This window comes from Oncorhynchus masou, chromosome 24, assembly GCF_036934945.1.
Source record: "Oncorhynchus masou masou isolate Uvic2021 chromosome 24, UVic_Omas_1.1, whole genome shotgun sequence".
NCBI lineage: Eukaryota > Metazoa > Chordata > Actinopteri > Salmoniformes > Salmonidae > Oncorhynchus > Oncorhynchus masou.
This window is the reverse complement of record NC_088235.1, coordinates 83,659,455-83,681,132: the sequence shown is the minus strand read 5'-3', so window position 1 is coordinate 83,681,132 and position 21,678 is coordinate 83,659,455. Positions and strand designations below refer to the sequence as shown.

Sequence of the window (21,678 nt, the reverse complement as noted above, 5' to 3'; positions counted from 1 at the left end):
TTCCAGCCTTGACTGGTTTGAGTTCTGAACATTGGCTAGGCCTCCTTGGGACATTAAACAGAGTGGCAGCTTGACAGGTTTCTGCGGGTGGAGCTTTTCAGAGTTAGTTGAATTTCCAATGTGTTATCACTATGTGTTCAACAATCTAAAAACACAACCATTTTTTTATTTTTCCTTTATTTTACTAGGCAAGTCAGTTAAGAACAAATTCTTATTTTCAATGACAGCCTAGAAACCGTGGGTTAACTGCCTGTTCAGGGGCAGAACAACAGATTTTGTAACTTGTCAGCTCAGGGATTTGAACTTGCAACCTTTTGGTTACTAGTCCAATGCTCTAACCACTAGGCTACCCTACCACAAAGGAAAAAAAATGTTTGATTTTTGGTGTAGTTGTCACCCAAATGTCTGTCACTGTGCTTTCAAACATTAAGAAGCACAGCAAAGTTGAAATGGGAATCCAATGTCAGATATTTTGCTTATTTATACAACAGATGGTGTTATCACTGTGCTTTATCTAATAGCAGAACCACATGACCTGGATTGCAGTATAAATTACATTAAAAGTACATGGTGCAAGCGATCAATGCCGTTTGAGATTCTACGTAGCAGATTATTACAGGAATTGTGAAGATCTCCACAGACCTGCGATGACCTATGCATGCTATCTTGAACATGCACACTTTATTTAATTACATAAGAAGATATTTATAGTTACAGTAACCTCAAAATGTGGCCACGGGATGTGTTACTCATTTAAAGGTTAAATGTTACATTAGTTTGTAAAATAGCCTCAATTTATTTTGTGCTATTTAGTGTATTACAAAAGTAATATTGGATTGTGTTTGCTTGACAGGCAACCAAATATAGACATTTAAATGAGATGTATCTACTGCTTGGATAGTTCCATGTGAGCCACTGGCTTAATCCCATTCTTTAACTTTTATTTTTGGTTGAGTTGGAGACGTGAATCCAACATATCATTTGCGAATTTGTCGACAAGTAAATTGGCTAGTTATTGTATTTCAGAAGTGATACTGAATTGTGTTTGGTTGTCAACGCAACCAAATCTCAACATTTGAAGGAGATGTATCATCTGTTTGGATAGTTCCAGATTGAGACAAGAATCAAACATATCAATTATAAAGTTGTAAACAAACTGGAATTAAAACTAGACTAATGTGACAGTATAATTTTAGACCGTCCCCTCGCCCATACACGGGCGCGAACCAGGGACCTTCTGCACACATCAACAACAGTCACCCACGAAGCGTCGTTACCCATCGCTCCACAAAAGCCGCGGCCCTTGCAGAGGGCCGCTAACTAAACTAGCCGTTTCACATCCGTTACACTAAGTCAGTGCCACAGATGGAACGATCCAAGCAGAAGATCAAAGTCTGGCATTCTCTGGATTTATTGAACTTTCACGACAACTGGGAACTCTGAAAAAAACAAGGTTGAATCATGATGACGTCAGTGATCTTCAGGTCGTAGCTCTAGAAAGAGACCCAAGTTCACGACTTACAATTCCGAGTTGGATGACCGTTCAAAACCTATTTTCCCACTTGGAGCTCGTTTTTCCCCGAGTTCCCAGTTGTCTTGAACTCACTGAAGTCAGATTTCCCAGCTTTGAGTTAAGTTGTTTTGACCGCGGCAGAAATCATGCTGGATTGACAGCATGGCCAATGTTGAATGTTTATCATTTTAAGATTGGAAAAGAGACCCTTAAACCCAGACTTGGGACCACACACCCACTCCACTGAATAGCAGGCTAGGGATAGCTTTGCAATGCTTGCAGTTAGCCACTGATTCCTTCCAAACCACTCATTGTTGAATTTGCAGACTTCCAACTTGTGTAATGACATCATTTTATCTGTGGCCAATGACCTTGAGCCTTCTTGGATGGACACTTCTAAAGTAACTCTATGGCAGCACCCAAGTGCCTTGAATTTTTGAGCTCTTCCCTTAGATTTGGAGGTGACGTAGTGTCCCCATGAGTGACAGAACACTGAGATAATCACAGGGCAACTGGAGAACATTACCAACCCCTTTGCTCCATATTTTCTGCTGGCTGCCCCACCACCACAGAAAGCACTGAGCCAGGCTGAAACACCTGCATGTTGGAGCTGCCTTACTCAAGAATGCAGAAAAGAGACCATGTTTGTATGCGGCTTTATTAACTCAATGATTATTTTTTACATTGTTTGTAAACTGATATGTGACACGTATTTAAGAAAAACAACTTTTTTTAGAGGGGGGGGGGGGCTCAAAACCCCACCTGCCCTGAATGACGGGTCGCCACAGTATATAAGGTTTGTCTATTTTGAAATTTGGTTACTATGATGACATAACATCTCCAATCCAAAATTAAATCTAGAATCAGCTTCCTATTTCGCAACAAAGCATCCTTCACTAATGCTGCCAACCACCCTCGTAAAACTGACCATCCTACCGATCCTCGAATTCGGCGATGTCATTTACAAAATAGCTTCCAACACTCTACTCAACAAATTGGATGCAGTCTACCACAGTGCCTTCCGTTTTGTCACCAAAGCCCCATATACTACCCACCACTGCGACCTGTACGCTCTCATTGGTTTGCCCTCACTTCATACTTGTTACCAAACCCACTGGCTCCAGGTCATCTACATGTCTCTGCTAGGTAAAGCCCCGCCTTGTCTCAGCTCACTGGTCACCATAGCAGCACCCACTCGTTGCACGCGCTCCAGCAGGTATATCTCACTGGTCACCATCAAGCCAATTCTTCCTTCGGCCGACTCTCCTTCCAGTTCTGTGTTGCCAATGACTGGAACGAATTGCAAAATTCACTAAAGCTGGATACTCCCTCACTAGCTTTAAGCACCAGCTGTCAGAGCAGCTCACAGATCACTGCACCTGTACATAGCTCATCTGTAAATTGCCCATCCAATCTACCTCATCCCCATACTGTATTTATTTATTTATCTTGCTCCTTTGCACCCCAGTATCTCTACTTGCACTTTCATCTTCTGCACATTCTACCATTCCAGTGTTGAATTGCTTTATTGTAATTACTTCGCCACCATGGCCTATTCATTGCCTTACCTCTCTTATCCTACCTCATTTGCACATGCTGTATATAGATATTTCTACTGTATTATTGATTGTATGTTTGTTTATTCCATGTGTAACTCTGTGTTGTTGTATGTGTCGAACTGCTTTGCTTTATCTTGGCCAGGTCGCAGTTGCAAATGAGAACTTGTTCTCAACTAGCCTACCTGGTTAAATAAAAGTGGAAAAAAAATAACAAATAATAATAATTCTGTGGTTGAAATTTCACCCTCAAAACAACAGTTTACATTGATTACTTTTTTTATCCAATTTATTTTACACATAGATTCCACAATACATGGACAAATTATGTTGAAGCAACGTTGAGTCAGCCAGTTTGTACCCAGTGGGTATCTACATATGGGTGTATTTCAACATAGTAAAAACTCTGCTTTGACCTCTGAAACAATGAAATAATGACTATCATGAAGCATTTTACAATCCTGAAAAGCTCAATCTAGAGCTATACACTGAACTAGCAGATGTGTATACACTGACATGCAACTGCATGCATGCTATCAACCTTCTAGAAACCTCTGGTACTTTTATAGGTCTCCTAACAATGCTGTCAGAGTCATGTGCATCACAAAGGACTCTGGGACAAGGGGACAAACTTCAAAGGAGTCCTCACAACCTTTTGCATGCTCTGCCAGAGTCTTGTTAACAAGCAAGGGTCACTTTTTTAATGCATGCTATCCCTCCAGCAGCCTCCATATAATTGAGTGACCTAATTGCTATCATATAGCAGAGAGGAGAGTCTCATGGGAACACTGGCCTTTGTTTGGACATCTGGAAGCAGTTGACGCAGTGTTTTTACAAGGTGTTCACATCACATACTGTACATTGACTTATTCAATTCATAAGCATAGACAAGCAGAATAGAGCAAGGGGGAAGAAAATGACCTTTTCATTATAGTTGACAGTCACACAAAACACAATCCACCGTAATTAAAAGAGCCACTGAATAACCTGGTCCAGCTCCAAGCATGGACCTTCTTGAATGGGGTTTTCTGAACAATATAATATATATTCTGTACATTATGTACATTGGAAGTAGGAAGTTTCTACTCCCTTTGCATGGTCACATTTTGTTGCCTATTTTTCAAGCATATTTAGTGTAAATCAGAACTGTGATTAGGGCACTCAATACCATTCTCCAGTTACTCCAACCAGTGACTATCAAGACGGGACCTATCTTTGGTTGATCTGGCTGTTGCTCCTAAACAATTTCCCTTTGCAGTGCAAAAAATATACCCCTTTTTTGAAGCTGACGTGAAATTTGACATTTTTATAACGTGTGGAAATTTCATGTTTTATACTGCATCGCTCAACTGCGGCATCAACTTCATATTTCCTGGCAGTAGTTGGTGCTTTTGTGGGCTTTGTTTAATCTGAAGCCAGAAGAGCAACACACTCTTCATCCCCTCATATTTAGAATCAGAGGAGAAGTTTTGTCATCCTATCCTGAGAAGGAGACATATAAGCTTTTAGTCTCTTTGTGTATTAAAGAGACTCATACTGTAGATGGCCTCACTTGTTGCAGCAAGCAGTCACTTGACAAAAGTAAAAACTTGGAATGGAATATATTCCAATCCACTATATATTCTCTCTATATATTCCAATCCAAATATAAACCTCTGTAGTTTTCATTTTGGAAACCTTCCTGAAGCACTGACCCCGTATCTGCCCCAAGCAGAGTCATCAAATTCTCCAATCACATTGACACCAGGAGATGCTATTTCACTCCAAGGCCATATTTGTATGATTACTAGGATCAACAGCAAAGAAGCAGCGAGTTCACCCAGGGATTTCGCTGTAAAATCTACAGTATAGTGATAATTGAAGTCAAAACAGTTAAGAAGCCAAGAACAATTGTAGGAGAGAAGCACCGGGCTGCTGTGTAATTACTTGGTGATCAGGCCGGTGTGACATTTTCTTCCCTCTATCTTTCAGATGGGATGTTAGACGGGTGTCCTGACTTTCTGTGGTCATTACCATGGCACTTATCGCAAGAGTAGAGGTGTTAACCCCGGTGTCCTGGCTAAATTCCCCATCTGGCCCTCATACCATCATGGCCACCGAATCATCCCCAGCTTCCAATGGGCTCATTCATCCTCCCTCCTCTCCCCTGTAACTATTACCCAGGTCGTTGCTGTAAACGAGAATGGGTTTTCAGTATATTTACCTGGTAGAATGAAAATAAAAATAAACTAAAGCCTGTCTTAGTAGCAGGCCCTACGTAGCAGTGGGTCATTAAAATGTTACTTTGTAAGTAATTGTTTTTATGAATCAGTCTTCAATTCTCTCTCTCATCTATATGCAGTGCGGGGCCTTTGCAAAAACAACTGACTTGGTCTCTGAGGTATTTGTTTTCTTTGGATCTGTGGACGGTGTAATTTCAGTATGAAACAGCTACAGCTCATGGCTCTGTCTTTATGGGAGTCGCCCCATTAGTCATTCATTCAATGGCTTTGTTTCATAACCCTGCTCACACTTGGCGCCACTTCTGTTCTCTGAGCTGTTCTCCTCCGGTTCTCTTTTATTTTATTGTCTCCCGCATTGATATCTGGAGCAGAGGAAAGATTGCTCGAGCCATTACTCACTATGTTTCCATAAGGACATTGTACTTATATTTCTTAAAGCCCCTGTCCTAAATTGCACTCTACATTCTTAAATATATTTTAAGTAATCGGACTCAGGGTAAGTTAAAATGACTTAGTGGCGTACAAACATCCCCCTGGCCACACAATGGTTGAATCAACGTTGTTTCCATGTAGTTTCAATGAAATGACATTGAAACAACGTGGAACAGTCGTTGAATTGACGTCTGTGCCCAGTGGGATCCCCTTATGTTTATTTCATTTTGGTCTTTCTGTGGTGTGTATGCAACGTATGTGATACCCCTTCAACTAAAGCGTTTCTGCACTCACTCACCCTTTCACAAATGTGTTGCTGGTATTTTTTTATTGTGAATCATTAAAATCTAATAAAACTTGACTTCCTTTCCAAAACTGAAATTGTGTTTTTCCAAGCTTGGTTCCAACAAACTTATATTGAGGGTAATGGCTTGAGGAATGATTAGAGTCAGGTGCGTCAAATCCTGCAGCCAAGTCTAACTGAAAACATACTTTAAACCGCAAGTGTTCAGCTTTCCTTTTTATTCTTCTAGAATTAGAGTTCATTGTCTGCTCTGCTGGCCTCCTGAGGTAAGTGCTGTAGAAGTTGCCAGTGATTTACATGCTATTGTTAGTGTATTTTTTCCAAGGAAAGAGATGGACCAATGCTTTGTACTCTTTAGTTTGTGTAGGTAAAACAACACAAAACGATGGAGCACTGCTAATCTGTCTATTATACAGCAATGGTGTGGGGTTTCACTTAGCCCCCATTACCAAACTAAGCATAACTAAACAGTATGCCTGCTAACATCTTCACATGGAGCCATTTCAAAGCAGCCAGTGTACAATTCCAGCCAAGGTAAAACCATCAAACTGCCACAACGTTGAGATTCATAAAAAGTCTAGTAGCTGTGATAAGTGACCATACTGATGTAGAATCTTAATTTGAGCCAGTTTGCTACAGCAGGAAAATAATCCCGCAGTAACAGGAAATGTGAATTATTTTGTGGATTATAATTAATGGAGATGTATTGTAGGGGTTGATACATTTTTTCATTAGGGCAAATTAAGTGTGACATTCTAAAGTGAAAATGTAAAACTTTAGAAGCCTTTTAAAACCTTTGATACACTACAGGTTTTCATCTCCTGCAGTGCAGGAACATTTTCAGCAACAAAGGAGTGATTAAATGAAGATCCTACATCTAAACATTACACGAGATTGCACACTTTAAAATGCACTATGACATCAATCTCTGGGAAATTGCAAGGCAAATAAAGGTAACTGACTAATAAGTAATTGATTACAAGTAGAAATTAGATTTAAACTATTTTGAATAAATTAACAGTTGATGACTGAGAAAAACACTGAAAGGTCAGCTAATAAACTTTTCACTCAAATGCAAAAGTAAAATGTTCCCCTGGTTTTGCCTACAGACTGTGTATGCTTATGCATACAGTATGTGCATTTGGCAGTTACCATTTAATGCATCATTACGTTTCCAAATGAGACATTTACCGTCCAAAAATGACAGTATTTCCTCTCTGTGTCCAAGAAGTTCCAGGAGGTGTGTGGTTATGAGAGGCCCGGGCCAGAGGTGCTATAATTAGCCCATCTTTAGGTCTGGGTAGTGTCTGCTCTGTCAGCCAACCGGCCCTGGCCTCATCTGGGCTTCCCAACCTCAAGGCCAGAGATCACAGACACATCACTGACTCCCTGGAGTTCACTGGCTTCTATTAGAACTCTGTTCACAGTATCTTCAGTTCCATACAGCCAGACACCCCCACAGGTCTTCTTCCACTCCCGACCTCCAGCCTGGGAAAGCCTTCCAAAGTGCATTCCTTCCAAGGCAAATGCTTTTGTTGGTTCAAGGACAAGTTTTTTTATAGCAGAGAATAGATATTGAGGAAGAGCAGACCATTTCAATTGAGGAATCAAAATGAATGAGATTTCACATTCAACAGACATCCATGAGTTGAGGAAAACTGCGGCTTCAAATTAGTCACTTATTAGTTATTCATCATTGTCAGAATGAATAACATTGCAATTACCCTCAATGATGATATATTGTCACGATCACTAGAATTAAGCGAACAGATATCAAAGCAGAATGTTCAAGGAATTACAAGGCAGACATTACTGTACATGTAATTGATATGATCAATGAAAATATAAAGATGACAAGGACATATCACTGAGTTGTAGCATAGCTTGTTTATTATTTTTTATACTTTTTTTGCATAGGGAAACATACTCACTTCCAGTAATGTATTTGCTAACAGCGATGGCTAAATACAATGTTATAATGAAATATTGTCAAAGCTGTAAATTTCTCCCACACCAGTTCAAAAACACATGGCAACTTTAGTTTTCCTGTATGAGAGTCATTTCAAATAATTAGCAGAAAACTTTTATTACCGACTTTTGCTGATACTTTTGTACTAAAAGTTTCAAAAAGGAAAATAAAATCACAAGCAGTTGAAAGTGATCCGTGTGCGCTATGAAGCCGGTTCCTGTTCTATTCTACTGGATGTGTCAGAACTAAATGTCCACATGCTCTTTCCTGGTGTGCAGTGTGTATGTCTGTGCAGCAAGCAAGCGATTAATGAATAACTACTATGGTAATATTTGTAAAGAATAATGAGGAAAAACAAAAAACCTTAAAATGTAACACTGCATTAGAATGTTCTCTGAGAATCATCTTGATCTCTTCCCTCCTCCACCCAACCAACTTCATCACACTGAGAAAACAGCACGTTTAAAGATGGAATCAACATACATGTCCAGAACAAGATGTAAGTAATAGAATTGCCAAGAAAGGTTTGGCGCGCCAAGCAGTTGAAGATCATGTGAGGAATTGTATTTTTTTGTAAAAAGAGCCCTCATTAAAATGTGGCCTTGTTCTCTCCTCTATTGTGTGGGTGGGGCTTCCCGGTCCTGACGTCAGTGAATCTGTGATATGGATTATCAATAACATTAACAGATCTTCATAACTGCACTTGTTTTGTATGGCTTTTCACCTCCATAGCCAAAGGCCATTGGCTAGTGGGTGCCCTTCACCTTGGTAGTACTGTAGGACCTCATTGTGACAGTTTGTGTGGAAAGCTATGAGCAGAAGCCAATGTGAGAGTGGGGCTCAGGCACCAAACAGAGTCCCACACAAAGTCAGAATGACCCCCAGCAGCTTTAGAGTACAAAGACTATGTACATCAGAGCTTGAGAAGGGCAATGGCCACAAATAAATGAAATTAGCAGTAAAATGACAGGCACTGCTTGTTTAAATCATTTTTGGTATTCAGTATTCACATCTATGTAAGTTAGCTTTTTTTACCTGCTGGTTTGTTGAAAGTAAAATATAGAGACCAAACTTAAAAACAGTTACCTTTATCCACTGGGTGAACATAAGCACATTTCACCACAAAAACTATGTTGTGACACATCTGAGAGTTGTGGCCTGGCCTCCATTATTCTGTGCTCCATGTCTCTTCATACAGTAACAAGAGGATTATGGAGACTGTTTACTACTCGTCTCCTCATCTGCGATTTTTGAGTTTGCATTAAAAAAACTCCACTAACTGATCATTAAGGGGAATAGGAAAAACAAAATACAATAAAAGTAAAATCATTGCATTGATCTAACTGAACTGGGCTTCCCATCTACTGATCCCCCAAAACTCTCACAAACATACAAGTCTTGTCATTCTACACTTTGGACTGGTGTACTGCTAGGTATTTTGTCTCTCTGAAGAAATAATCTTGACACTTAAACGGGACTTGTGACCATTTTAATCAAGTCCCGATTCTAATTGTAGGTAAAATAAATATCTGCATGAGTCTGGACAGTGACTGTTGAGTTACTACGAACTTATGCATTAATATCAATAGGTATCAAGATTCCCAGGTCTTTACCCTGTCAGGGTACACCAGACCTTAATTGCATAGGGAGAATTCAGAGTTCCTGCCCGGAATAGTTGCACAGACTATAAACGACATATTTCTAATCTATATACTGTACCAATTGCATAAAGATAAACTAGATCCGTTGAAAAACCGTGAAGGAAAATCATAGGCCAATATAGTAAATCAACTTTTTTCATATTCTAATCTTCAACGTTGTGTTGCCACCATGTGTAAAGACTTCTCTTTTCATAAACTCATAGTCGATTAATACCCGTTGCAGTGCGGCTGCAGCAGGAGCTACCACACACACCTTCCACACCCTCACATCATATCAGTAGCAAGTCCCTGGCTGGAGCAGAGCAGTGCGTCCTTGAGTAAAACTAGAGTAACATTCACAACAACGCAGCACTGCTGAAGAAAGGCACTCGGAGCAGGGTGGGGCCTCACACCTGCACTACCAGAGAAATGTGCTTCATCTGCACACATGCCTTTCCTGACCAAACACTCAGACAAAAACACACACAAACACACTGTGACCACACTTTGTATGGACTGCAACAAAACTAGTGCGACTGTCAGCCCTGCTGTTGTTTGTCTAGGATTGATTCAAATGTCTTTACAAGCCCAAATCCCACAAACCAATTCAACATCTTCAATGGATGTCTAAAAATGTACCACCCGGGTGGATGTTCAAGTGATGTACTTAGTGGGTTCTCTAACGATAAACAATAAAAGGGGAAAAATACGTTGAATAATATTCTTAGCTTGTTACAAGCAGCTGTTTCCTGTATGTATCTTGCTCTGTCTCTCTCACACACACAGGATTCCTACATCTCAAAGGTTAAGCTTGAGAAATATTTCCAGAAAAGCACATCTTGAGAAGTTTCCTTAAAACATCAATACCAGGTTATTTAGTGCAACCTTCCAAATAGAAGGAAAGTGTTTGAGATCTTGAAGCTTGCACAGCAACAGTGAAAATAAAAAGAAGTGCAGAACTGTTAGATGACTTGTGGAAAAAATTCTACATAAATGGCAATGGAATTTGCATATCCCCTTGAGGCTTATTGAAGCTTTTGTATCTGTTTAAAATGACAACAAGTGATGCTGAAATTACTGGAGTCCAAGTTTCAGGGTTAGTAAAACCAAATACAGGTACCTTGTTTAAAAAGGCATGCAGCATTGGTGGTGAGCTCATACCAACCATAGCAGAACCCTAAGAAGGAATTCTTATATTTTGCGGCTTGGCCACAAGCTTATAACAACTAAATCTAAACACAAACATAAACATGTACTTTCTTATACAAAAAAAGGAAAAAAATGGTATGTACATTTTGCCTATTTCATTCTCATTGATATACTGTAAGCATTTATACACAGGATAATGTGTCCAAAATGTAACAATCCTACAATAATCACAATGATAATAATTACTACAAAAATATTAGTAAGGGTTTTGAAATATAATAAGATAATGTTTTACATGCATCAGTATCGAATGCATATTAATGTCTTTCAGAGTAAGCTCAACCATCACCTGTGGCCACTTTAAAAAGTGTTGGGGGGTGGGGGGGAACACCTGCTCTGAAAACAAAAGTCTATGTCGCTGTCATAATAATATAATGTATAGCCGAGTTTAGTTAGAAAAAGCAAATGAAAAAAGAAGACGGTGTGCTGAAGGACCACTGTGCTGGCTAGACTACCCATGTCCCTATGTGTCCAAGTCAGACCCAGGCTGGAGGGTAAACTGGACTGGAGAGGTGAGTGTGGAGCAGTGCAAATCTTCACAGAACATGTCATGAGACTCCAGCGTCTGCTGCTACTGTACAGTTAGAACCAGAGGGGAACTTTACATGGGATACTTTCTCTATTTCCATTAATTGTGTGTGTTTAAAACATCCAAATGTAGTGTTTTGAAAAGCCCAATAAGTCGACATACAGGAAGCTTGAGCATTCGCCAGCGCTACCAAACATGAGCACTTTGGCGCCCTCAGTACTACAGCAGTAATTGGAGTCCATGCTGAAATCTAGGAGGCGAATGTGATGACTTGATTATGGGCCTTGTGCTCCAACTAGCCCACTGACTGTACTGGGTGTATGGTTAACACGTCTGTTGGCCTTGTCCTCCTTCGACACATGACAGAGCCCAGGGACATAGCCCACACCGTGGGACGTCTTTGATCAGGAGCAGACGCTTGCCTCACCACATGTCCTGTTTAACAAATATAAATGAGCTTGCTGAATGACGGCAGCATTTTGTTGAGCTTGAGGATCGTATGGATTTGATGGAATGCCTTTGCTACAGCACGCCACTTCAACCTGGGACTGTGGACCGGGACACATAAACCGTCATCGCCAAGATCTTAAGCAGGGCATGCAAACCAGCGTTTCCCAACTCCAGTCCTCGAGTACTCCCAACAGTACACATTTCTGTTGTAGTCCCTGACTAACCTGATTCAACTCATTGAGGGCTTGATGATTAGTTGAATCAGGGGTGCTTGTCCAGGGATGCAACAAATAGATGTATTGTTGGAGGTGCTGGAGTTAGAAAACACTGATGTAAACAAGACCTCTTGTTCTGCCATTTTACTTGAATTCTCAATAGCTACCAGCATTGCAATATCCATTGCAGAAACAATACTGTACACTGCATAACAAACCTTCACATGGCCTTTTTGACCCTGCTGAAAAAAATACACAATATCCTCTCTTATTCAATATACTCCCATTACACTATGCAGTAAGAAATGATCAATTATAATCTACCCTCTAATAAAAAAACTAATGTCTTGGCATCTTTCAGTAATTTGAACAGCTATGAAGAGATTTTCTGCTGTTTTCATTCTCTATACCATGATTCTGACTAGGTCAGTCTATACTTCTGAAGGGCTAATATTCAAAACAACATAAGGTGGATTTGTAGATTCCACACAATGGACCTAAATGTGGAGAACCTAAAAAGGTAACTACACACTAAACATGAAAATAATAATCTACACATGGTACATAAAGCTTAACATTCTATTGTAGCCAGTGTTATGAAACCTTCAATTGTTTTTTTGTGTCGTTTTTTACATTTTATTTTAATTTTTTACAGATTTTTGATCAGTTAATTTCAATAACATCCAGGTATTGTGCATATTCCCAGTGAAATAATTTGACCCCTTAACCCGATGGAAAATGCAGTGCGATGCAAAAACTCTAAATCACAAGGTATAAAATTGAGGAGGGGAATTTATCATGTCATTATTGCATCTCACTGCACTAGTTTATTGTGTCACACATTTCTACTCTTCTCCGACAATTCCATCTAGTAGTGCTAAAATACCCCATCCTTTTCTCTCTCTCTCTCTCGTTTTCAGTCTTCTGAAGTGAAATCCACATCTAGTGTTTTTGAACACTCCTTTCCCCAATACACCTAATACACTCTCTCTCTCTTTGCTATCGGCCGATTTATGTATGTGCAATCTGAGAACCAGATCTAGCCACACACTCACACGATCTCAATCCCTTTCTATCTCATACACCCATGAAACACACAAACAAAAACAAAGATGTGAAGCACTGTGCCCTGCTCATCACTGACACAACATAATAAGACAGTTAGCATTCCATGTCAAGAATTTGTCTCGGAAGCTTCAGCTTTATCCTTAAACAATTCCAAATGAGTAATTTCCCTTGTTTTAGCATATGGATAGAGATTCATATATATATATTTTTAAATGTTCTGTTTGAAAAGCTATTAAAGTGCTTCGATTTAACTATCTGCGTATAGGAGACTCGCAGGTTGTAATGTAACAAAATAGTGGGACAAAATGTACCCCATATTCAGTTCTGGTCATTTGGTGCCAAAAATTGTCTGCAGAGGCAGAAGTTGCCATGGTGCTGGGGGAAATGTAAGCCCATCTCAGTGCTTTACAGCTCTGTCCCGTGCTAGGAGCCTGATCACCTACAACACATCCCTCACAGCTCTCTACCCTGACCTCCATCTTGAATTGGAGTACTTGGACATTTTCTCTAATTCTTGCAGCACATTCTTTATCATTGAAGAAGAGCTTTAAAAAGGGGGCAAAATACAACTTAAGCAAATCGCTGAGCAGAGGAAACAAGAGTTGCATATTTCACATATTACACCAAGCTGGAAGACATAATGAAAGGGAAAGCAACAAGAGTCAATAAAAACGAAGAAATTAACACGATTAAATTGTAGCAAGGATTCCATGTGATGGAATGACAAATACTACTGTATAATAACCACAGAAAGGGAAAATGGTGAAAATACCCCATCTCGATAAACGCAAACTGTCACTACTTTAATCTACTACTGTATTCATCTAAACTGGATAATGACAAGCAATCAAACATGCAGCAATGTTTTTTGTCATTTTTGCAGCGTTACCGGTTACACCAAAAAGAGAAATGAATTTACATAATTTGTATCATGTATTATTGTTCTTAACTAAAGGCAAGGCACATAATGTGTTATATAAAATATCGTGCAAAATAGAAGTTAAAAATAGGGAATAAAAATCCAAACAATTAGGTAAAAAGGTAAGAACCCATCAGCATTATTTGCTCTCTGTTCCAAAGATTAGAGGGAAGAGCTATTGGGGGCAGGGGGGTCAGCTTCAGAAGGGTAGTAAGAGTTTCTGCCATGCACCCATGTCAGCATTATGGTGGTCGATAGAGCTGGTATCTCATGATTTCTTTTGAAAGCACCATGCATGAATATATATCAGTATCATTTCATATGAGCACCTTTTAAAACAAGTTATTGTAGGTATGTTAAACAACAGATGTGAATTGGAACACTCACCGCAAATTTGATGTTTTCCATTGCAAAGCCATATTTAAAGGTTAGCTTTTCGTAACCAGCGTGTATGGATATTATTCCCTAGAAGTGTATCTGTCTTAATGAGCAATATCTGCATCTGTGTTCTCTCTCTCTCTCTCCACTGAACAAAAATATAAATGCAACATGCAACAATTTCAAATATTTTACTGAGTTACAGTTCATATGAGGAAATCAGTCAATTGAAATCAATTCATTAGGCCCTAATCTATGGATTTCTCATGATTGGGAATACAGATATGCATCTGTTGCTCACAGATACCTTAAAATAAATGGGCCTCAGAAACTTGTCACAGTAATTCTGTGCATTCAAATTGCCATTGTTAAAATGCAATTGTGTTCTTTGTCCGTAGCTTATGCCTGTCCATACCATAACCCCACTGCCACCATGGGGCACTCAATTCACAACGTTGACATCAGCAAACCACTTGCCCACATGATGCCATAAACGTGGTCTGCAGTCAAGGCCGGTTGGACGTACTGCCAAATTCTCTAAAAAAATGTTGGAGTCGGCTTATGGTAGAGAAATGAACATTAAATTCTCTGGCAACAGCTGTGGTGGACATTCCTGCAGCCAGCATGCCAATTGCACACTCCCTCAGCTTCAGACATCTGTGGCATTGTGTTGTGTGATAAAACGGCACATTTTAGAGTGGCCTTTTATTGTCCCCAGCACAAGGTGCACCTGTGTAATGATCATGCTGTTTAATCAGCTTCTTGATATGCCACACCTGTCAGGTGGATGGATTATCTTGGCAAAGGAGAAATGCTCACTAGCAGGAATGTAAACATTTCTGCACAAAATTTGAGAGAAATAAGCTTTTTGTGCTTATGGTACATTTCTGGGACCTTTTATTTCAGCTCATAAACATGGGACCAACACTTTACATGTTGCGTTTACATTTATGTTCAGTGTGTGTGTGTGTGTGTGTGTATATAGCTTTGATATGTTGGTTTAATTATGTCACTGCTGATAGCAGAGTTTTATACTTTTCTTAGCTTGTCCCCAGCAGACAACCAATGAGAAGCCTGTGCTCAGAAAAACACATGGAAGGTGCATTTGGCTGGAGACAGGTTAGGGCTGTGAGCTCTCCATAACTTCTCCCCCTCTGTGCATCACACCTCTCTCTCACACCACATCTGTTGCCTGTCTAGAGCTCATTGATGTTTGCAGTACTTCAAACAAACCAAAACAACAATACAAAGAAATTGTAGAAAGAACTCTTGCTATGTCTTAGGCACTTTTCATGGCTGTATATATGGTTTGGGCTTGGGGAGTCTTAAGTCCTGATGTTTTCAATTTATACATATGTATCTGCATCCATCCCAACACATGCTGCAACAAAGTCTGTTGTCACAAACATTGCATTAGCAAATGAGACAAGGACAAAACCTGTAAAGAAAGTTCTGACCAAATAGATTGGTGATGGACACTGCTGGTCAGTCAGTTGCCCGTCATCAATGAGCCAGAATCATGCTATGTGCACACATGGATACATGCAGTGCTGTTGGCCTAGCAACCATTAGGTCTGGGGTCAGTGGTGGCACTATCAATGGTTACCTTTACAGACACGCTTCTAATGATCAAATCATTCACATTCTTCTCGACTCATCCAAAGTATGTGATCTGCTTTAAAAAAAGATTCATAAATTGCTTTTTGTTTTCGATTATATAAAGACAGCATGAGTAAGATAATAAAAGTGTGACTTAGATACACAGGATGTAGAAAGAGATCCAAAAGGGTGCGATTACCTAAACCTGTCAGGAGTCCCTGTACCTCAACATACACAAGGAAACGTCCTCTAGATGAGTATAGAATATCTGAAACACAACAGGGCTGGATTGTTCTGATCCTAATCGATAGCTCAAGAAAGCCAACACTCATAACTCTTGTACCCTGCTACCAAAGCAACACAACATAGTAGTTTCTACAACATAATCCTAAAACCCACCTCTGACTTGCAACATTTCATATGATTAGGCCAAGGGATAGCTGCTAAAAAGGAAACATTTACATTATAGTAGTGCAATGCCTGTAATGTCCAATGCAATTTAAACTAAATACACAAAAAAAGAAAGATTCTCCCCTCTACACCCAATACTGTTTCAATAGTGACATTACTATTTTTGTACTCCCTTTGTCACTATGCAGAATAAACCCTTGTTATCTACATTAATACAAACTTTATGCAATATTAACTCAAGAGTGGGGCAAGGATAGGAAGAGGAGGTTTCACTATGTTTGAATCGTATGCATACACAAACAAATGTCTAAACAAACAGACAACAGTTGACAGGCACAAAAGGGCGTATCAGTTATTGTGAAAACTAACACACCTGTTACAGTACCTGTCTTTTTACGATGCTCTCTACTGCTCTAAAGACAGATCCTTTTGATTGTGTATGCATATCACTGTGCCTCATAGAAGACACTTTTAAACACGACAAATGGGCTGTGTTAAATGAAGTCTTAAAAATACCCCACTCTTTTAACAACGTAACTGACACAGATACAGGATTGTCGATCAAACTGGATGAAAAGCAGACTCTTCATGGGTTAAGGGAGGTTATTGACCATGTGTGACCAGCCTCCCCTAACTACTTTCAAAGAGTTGGTTTTTTACCGTCTCCGAAGAAGTGTGGAAAAGTATAATGACTCTGGATCCGGATTCTTCTCTTTCTTGTTGATTAAGAAATTAAAGGATACTTATTTTGCATATATGAGGAAGCAGCACCTGTAGCAGAGGGGGTGTTAAAGAGGAGGGGTACTATCCTGGGGACAGGGGGGGTCATGGGGTCATGTCTCTGCCCCACCGTTCATTTTGGCTGCACAAACCTTTTCTCTTTCTTTCCTTGGCGCTGCTCTCTCTGCCTCTGTCTTGCATTCCAAAAAGGTGTGTTGAAGCATCTTTTATGTTGATATACATAAATATATATGCACACATATATTTATATATATATACACTTTCCCTCTTGCATCTCATTTGCAATTTTCTTAATTCCACAAAAAGTGTTGAATCTCAAATCCATGTGTCCCTGCCCCTTTCGATGATCCTTGTGTTGTTTAGTTCCCCAGGTACCAGGACTGAAAGAAAGAAAGAACAGTAAGTTACTTTACACATGAATTGCAGAAGTGGTTATATGATAGTCAAAGAAAAATAATGTTCTCTCCATTTTCATATTTGACTACAATGCTGATAAACAGTAGATTTGTATGTCTACATCAAGTGCACATGCACCACACCCACCAACCAACACTTATGCTGCTGCCATACCGTTTACTCATATTATTATCATCTCTCCTGCTACCAGTCACTTTATCCTCATCCCTGACTACATGTACATATCTAGCTCAATACTCCAGTATCCCTGACTACATGTACATATCTAGCTCAATACTCCAGTATCCCTGACTACATGTACATATCTAGCTCAATAGTCCAGTATCCCTGACTACATTTACATTTACATTTAAGTCATTTAGCTCAATACTCCAGTATCCCTGACTATATGTACTATGTACATATCCCTGACTACATGTACATATCTAGCTCAATAGTCCAGTATCCCTGACTACATTTACATTTACATTTAAGTCATTTAGCAGACTACATGTACATATCTATCTCTGACTACATGTACATATCTAGCTCAATACTCCAGTATCCCTGACTACATGTACATATCTAGCTCAATAGTCCAGTATCCCTGACTACATGTACATATCTAGCTCAATACTCCAGTATACCTAACTACATGTACATATCTAGCTCAATAGTCCAGTATCTCTGACTACATGTACATATCTAGCTCAATACTCCAGTATCCCTGACTACATGTACATATGTCCCTCAATACTCCAGTATCTCTGACTACATGTACATATCTAGCTCAATACTCCAGTATCCCTGACTACATGTACATATCTAGCTCAATACTCCAGTATCTCTGACTACATGTACATATCTAGCTCAATACTCCAGTATCCCTGACTACATGTACATATCTAGCTCAATACTCCAGTATCCCTGACTACATGTACATATGTCCCTCAATACTCCAGTATCCCTGACTACATGTATATATCTAGCTGACAATACTCCAGTATCCCTGACTACATGTACATATCTGGCTCAATACTCCAGTATCCCTGACTACATGTACATATCTACATGTACATATCTAGCTCAATACTCCAGTATCCCTGACTACATGTACATATGTCCCTCAATACTCCAGTATCCCTGACTACATGTATATATCTAGCTCAATACTCCAGTATCCCTGACTATATGTACATATGTAGCTCAATACTCCAGTATCCCTGACTACATGTACATATGTAGCTCAATCTAGCTCAATGTAGCTCAATTCTCCAGTATCCCTGACTACATGTACACTCCAGTATCCCTGACTACATGTCCCTCAATACTCCAGTATCCCTGACTACATGTACATATGTAGCTCAATACTCCAGTATCCCTGACTACATGTACATATGTCCCTCAATACTCCAGTATCTCTGACTACATGTACATATCTAGCTCAATACTCCAGTATCCCTGACTACATGTACATATCTAGCTCAATACTCCAGTATCCCTGACTACATGTACATATCTAGCTCAATACTCCAGTATCTCTGACTACATGTACATATCTAGCTCAATACTCCAGTATCCCTGACTACATGTACATATCTAGCTCAATACTCCAGTATCCCTGACTACATGTACATATGTCCCTCAATACTCCAGTATCCCTGACTACATGTATATATCTAGCTCAATACTCCAGTATCCCTGACTATATGTACATATGTAGCTCAATACTCCAGTATCCCTGACTACATGTACATATGTAGCTCAATACTCCAGTATCCCTGACTACATGTACATATGTCCCTCAATACTCCAGTATCCCTGACTACATGTACATATCTAGCTCAATACTCCAGTATCCCTGACTACATGTACATATCTAGCTCAATACTCCAGTATCCCTGACTACATGTACATATGTCCCTCAATACTCCAGTATCTCTGACTACATGTACATATCTAGCTCAATACTCCAGTATCCCTGACTACATGTACATATCTAGCTCAATACTCCAGTATCCCTGACTACATGTACATATCTAGCTCAATACTCCAGTATCCCTGACTACATGTACATATCTAGCTCAATACTCCAGTATCCCTGCACATTATACATTTGGTACTGGCACTGACCCTATATATAGCTCCTTTATTTCTCATTTCTCGTGTTTATATATATTATTATTAGCTATCGTATTTCGATAATGAATACTGTACTGTTGGGTAGAGCTTGCAAGTAATTCACTGTACTTGTGTCTGCGACAAATACAACTTGAGGTGCATAAATACAATAAAAGTATGTTCTGCTTTAACAATTACCATTAAGAGGTTTCGTAGTACATGTCCGTGTGTTGCATTTGACCTGTATAATTGCACAGTCTGTGTGTTGCAGTAAGTGGGTGCCTGCATGTCAGTGTTGTTCTGGGCCTACGGTACAGTATGAGATGTGAAGAGCAGTGATTGGGGATAATCCATGACCAGGGGGAAACACTGTGGCCAACTCCAGACACAGTGTTCTACAATCAGTGTCTTCTCCACTAATGGGCCCCAAAACACTTAACTCCGGTCAGGACGACCAACCAAATAGAGCAATTCAAAATAATACGGAGTAAAAGAGCATTACGGCGAGAGATCTCAGCAGGATCCGACCCAAACCTTTAAAAACACATAATGAGACGTTGGCCTTCTCCTGCAGACCACTGAAGTCTTTTAAAAACTTGACAGGGCTGAATAAAGAAATCCCACACAGACCTCGGCCCCCACCTCAACATTTTCCACCAGGTTTATGTCATTTTAACAGCCCTTAAACAGACGTCTTTAACTACACCCAATTGTATTGATTTAATAAAGTTAAAAAAGGAAACATCTAGCCTATTCCTTGTTACTTCTCAGAGTAAAATACCATGTGGTCCATGACCCCAGCCTCTAACTCCTGCCTACCCACCAGTCGCACGCACGCACGCACGCACGCACGCACACACACTAGTATGCTTATACCATCAATATAGTGGCGCTTCATCATTCACAGATGCACAAATTTGTACTTACTTAGCACTGTATGCAGGGGGAATGGGGAGTGAGCTATGGAGCTATGGACAGACTCTTGGAAAAACGTTGAAATGGGGTTTGGAAACAATCTGCTGAGCAGGGTCAGGAGAAACCAAGCCAAAGCCACATTAAAGAGGCAGTATTGTAATTCCGAGGAGTTGCCTGGCTCATAGGAAAGACCACAATGGAGGATGCCAGTCAAAGCAGGGGGTGATAAGGGTCTGTGCCAGGGGTGAACTCAGGAGGGCCCCTTGCTTGTTGAGTCTATGGGGTAGTGCCTACTGTAATGACTGGGGTTGGTGTCTTCGCCGTGTGCAAAGGCTAAATGCACATACTGTAGGCTACAGGCGCCATACCTTAGCCATCGAAAGAAAACTTACTGCAGCCCCTTGTCAAATTCATAACATTCAACAAAGTCCCCCTGGAGTCTTCTACTACTGGCATAATTGAATCAACAAATACATGTGTTTCTTGAGTTCTGGATCTCATCTATGCAATAGATTAAAATGACCGCATGCCATTCCAGTATTTTGGAAATGCTTTTTTGTTGTTGGGATAAATAAACAATCTACACCCACTCTCAAGAAGCCAGTCATGATTCAATACATTCTGAGTTTATGTTATAGAAACACAATACTTGCCTCAGTGGAGGCTCGTAATTTACATTCTGAGTTTCCCCCTCTCATTTGGTCATTTCTGTGGCCACCTCCTGGGTCTCTCTCTTTACAAATGAGCATAAGCTTTACCAGACCGCTCTGCATTGGACTCCGACTCCTTCCTTAAAACAGAACATCTCTCTCTTTACACGTTGAGGAAACAATGTAACTGATGAATGTGCTTTGTAAAGGCCCAGCTTTAGGTGAAACCTTCATGTGAGTCGGTCAATAGCAGCAGCCCCAGCCTGGAGTCCCAGAGAGCCCACGTTACCATCAGGGGAGCTGGAGAACCATCTCCTCTGCACACTTGGAAGGAAAGACACATCTGCAATGGGAGCGACGTGGACTTCGAGCAGTGAGAATGGAAATGATTTCAATGTGCAGTCGTACTGGACCTACAATCCAACTAAGTAACATACAGGC

At 40.1% G+C, this 21,678-nt stretch overlaps 1 protein-coding gene across 7 annotated transcripts in view; it reads right to left on the bottom strand.

Moving 5' to 3' along the window:
- Nucleotides 1-7,895: 7,895 nt before the first annotated feature.
- LOC135512859 (nuclear factor 1 C-type-like) overlaps nt 7,896-21,678 on the bottom strand; it is a 122,062-nt gene continuing 108,279 nt past the window's right edge. For all 7 annotated transcript variants that reach the window (XM_064935316.1, XM_064935313.1, XM_064935315.1 and 4 more), the window contains one exon: nt 7,896-17,535. In XM_064935316.1, the coding sequence (XP_064791388.1) occupies nt 17,515-17,535 (21 nt within the window). In that variant the 3' untranslated portion in view covers nt 7,896-17,514. The remainder of the gene's footprint in view (nt 17,536-21,678) is intronic.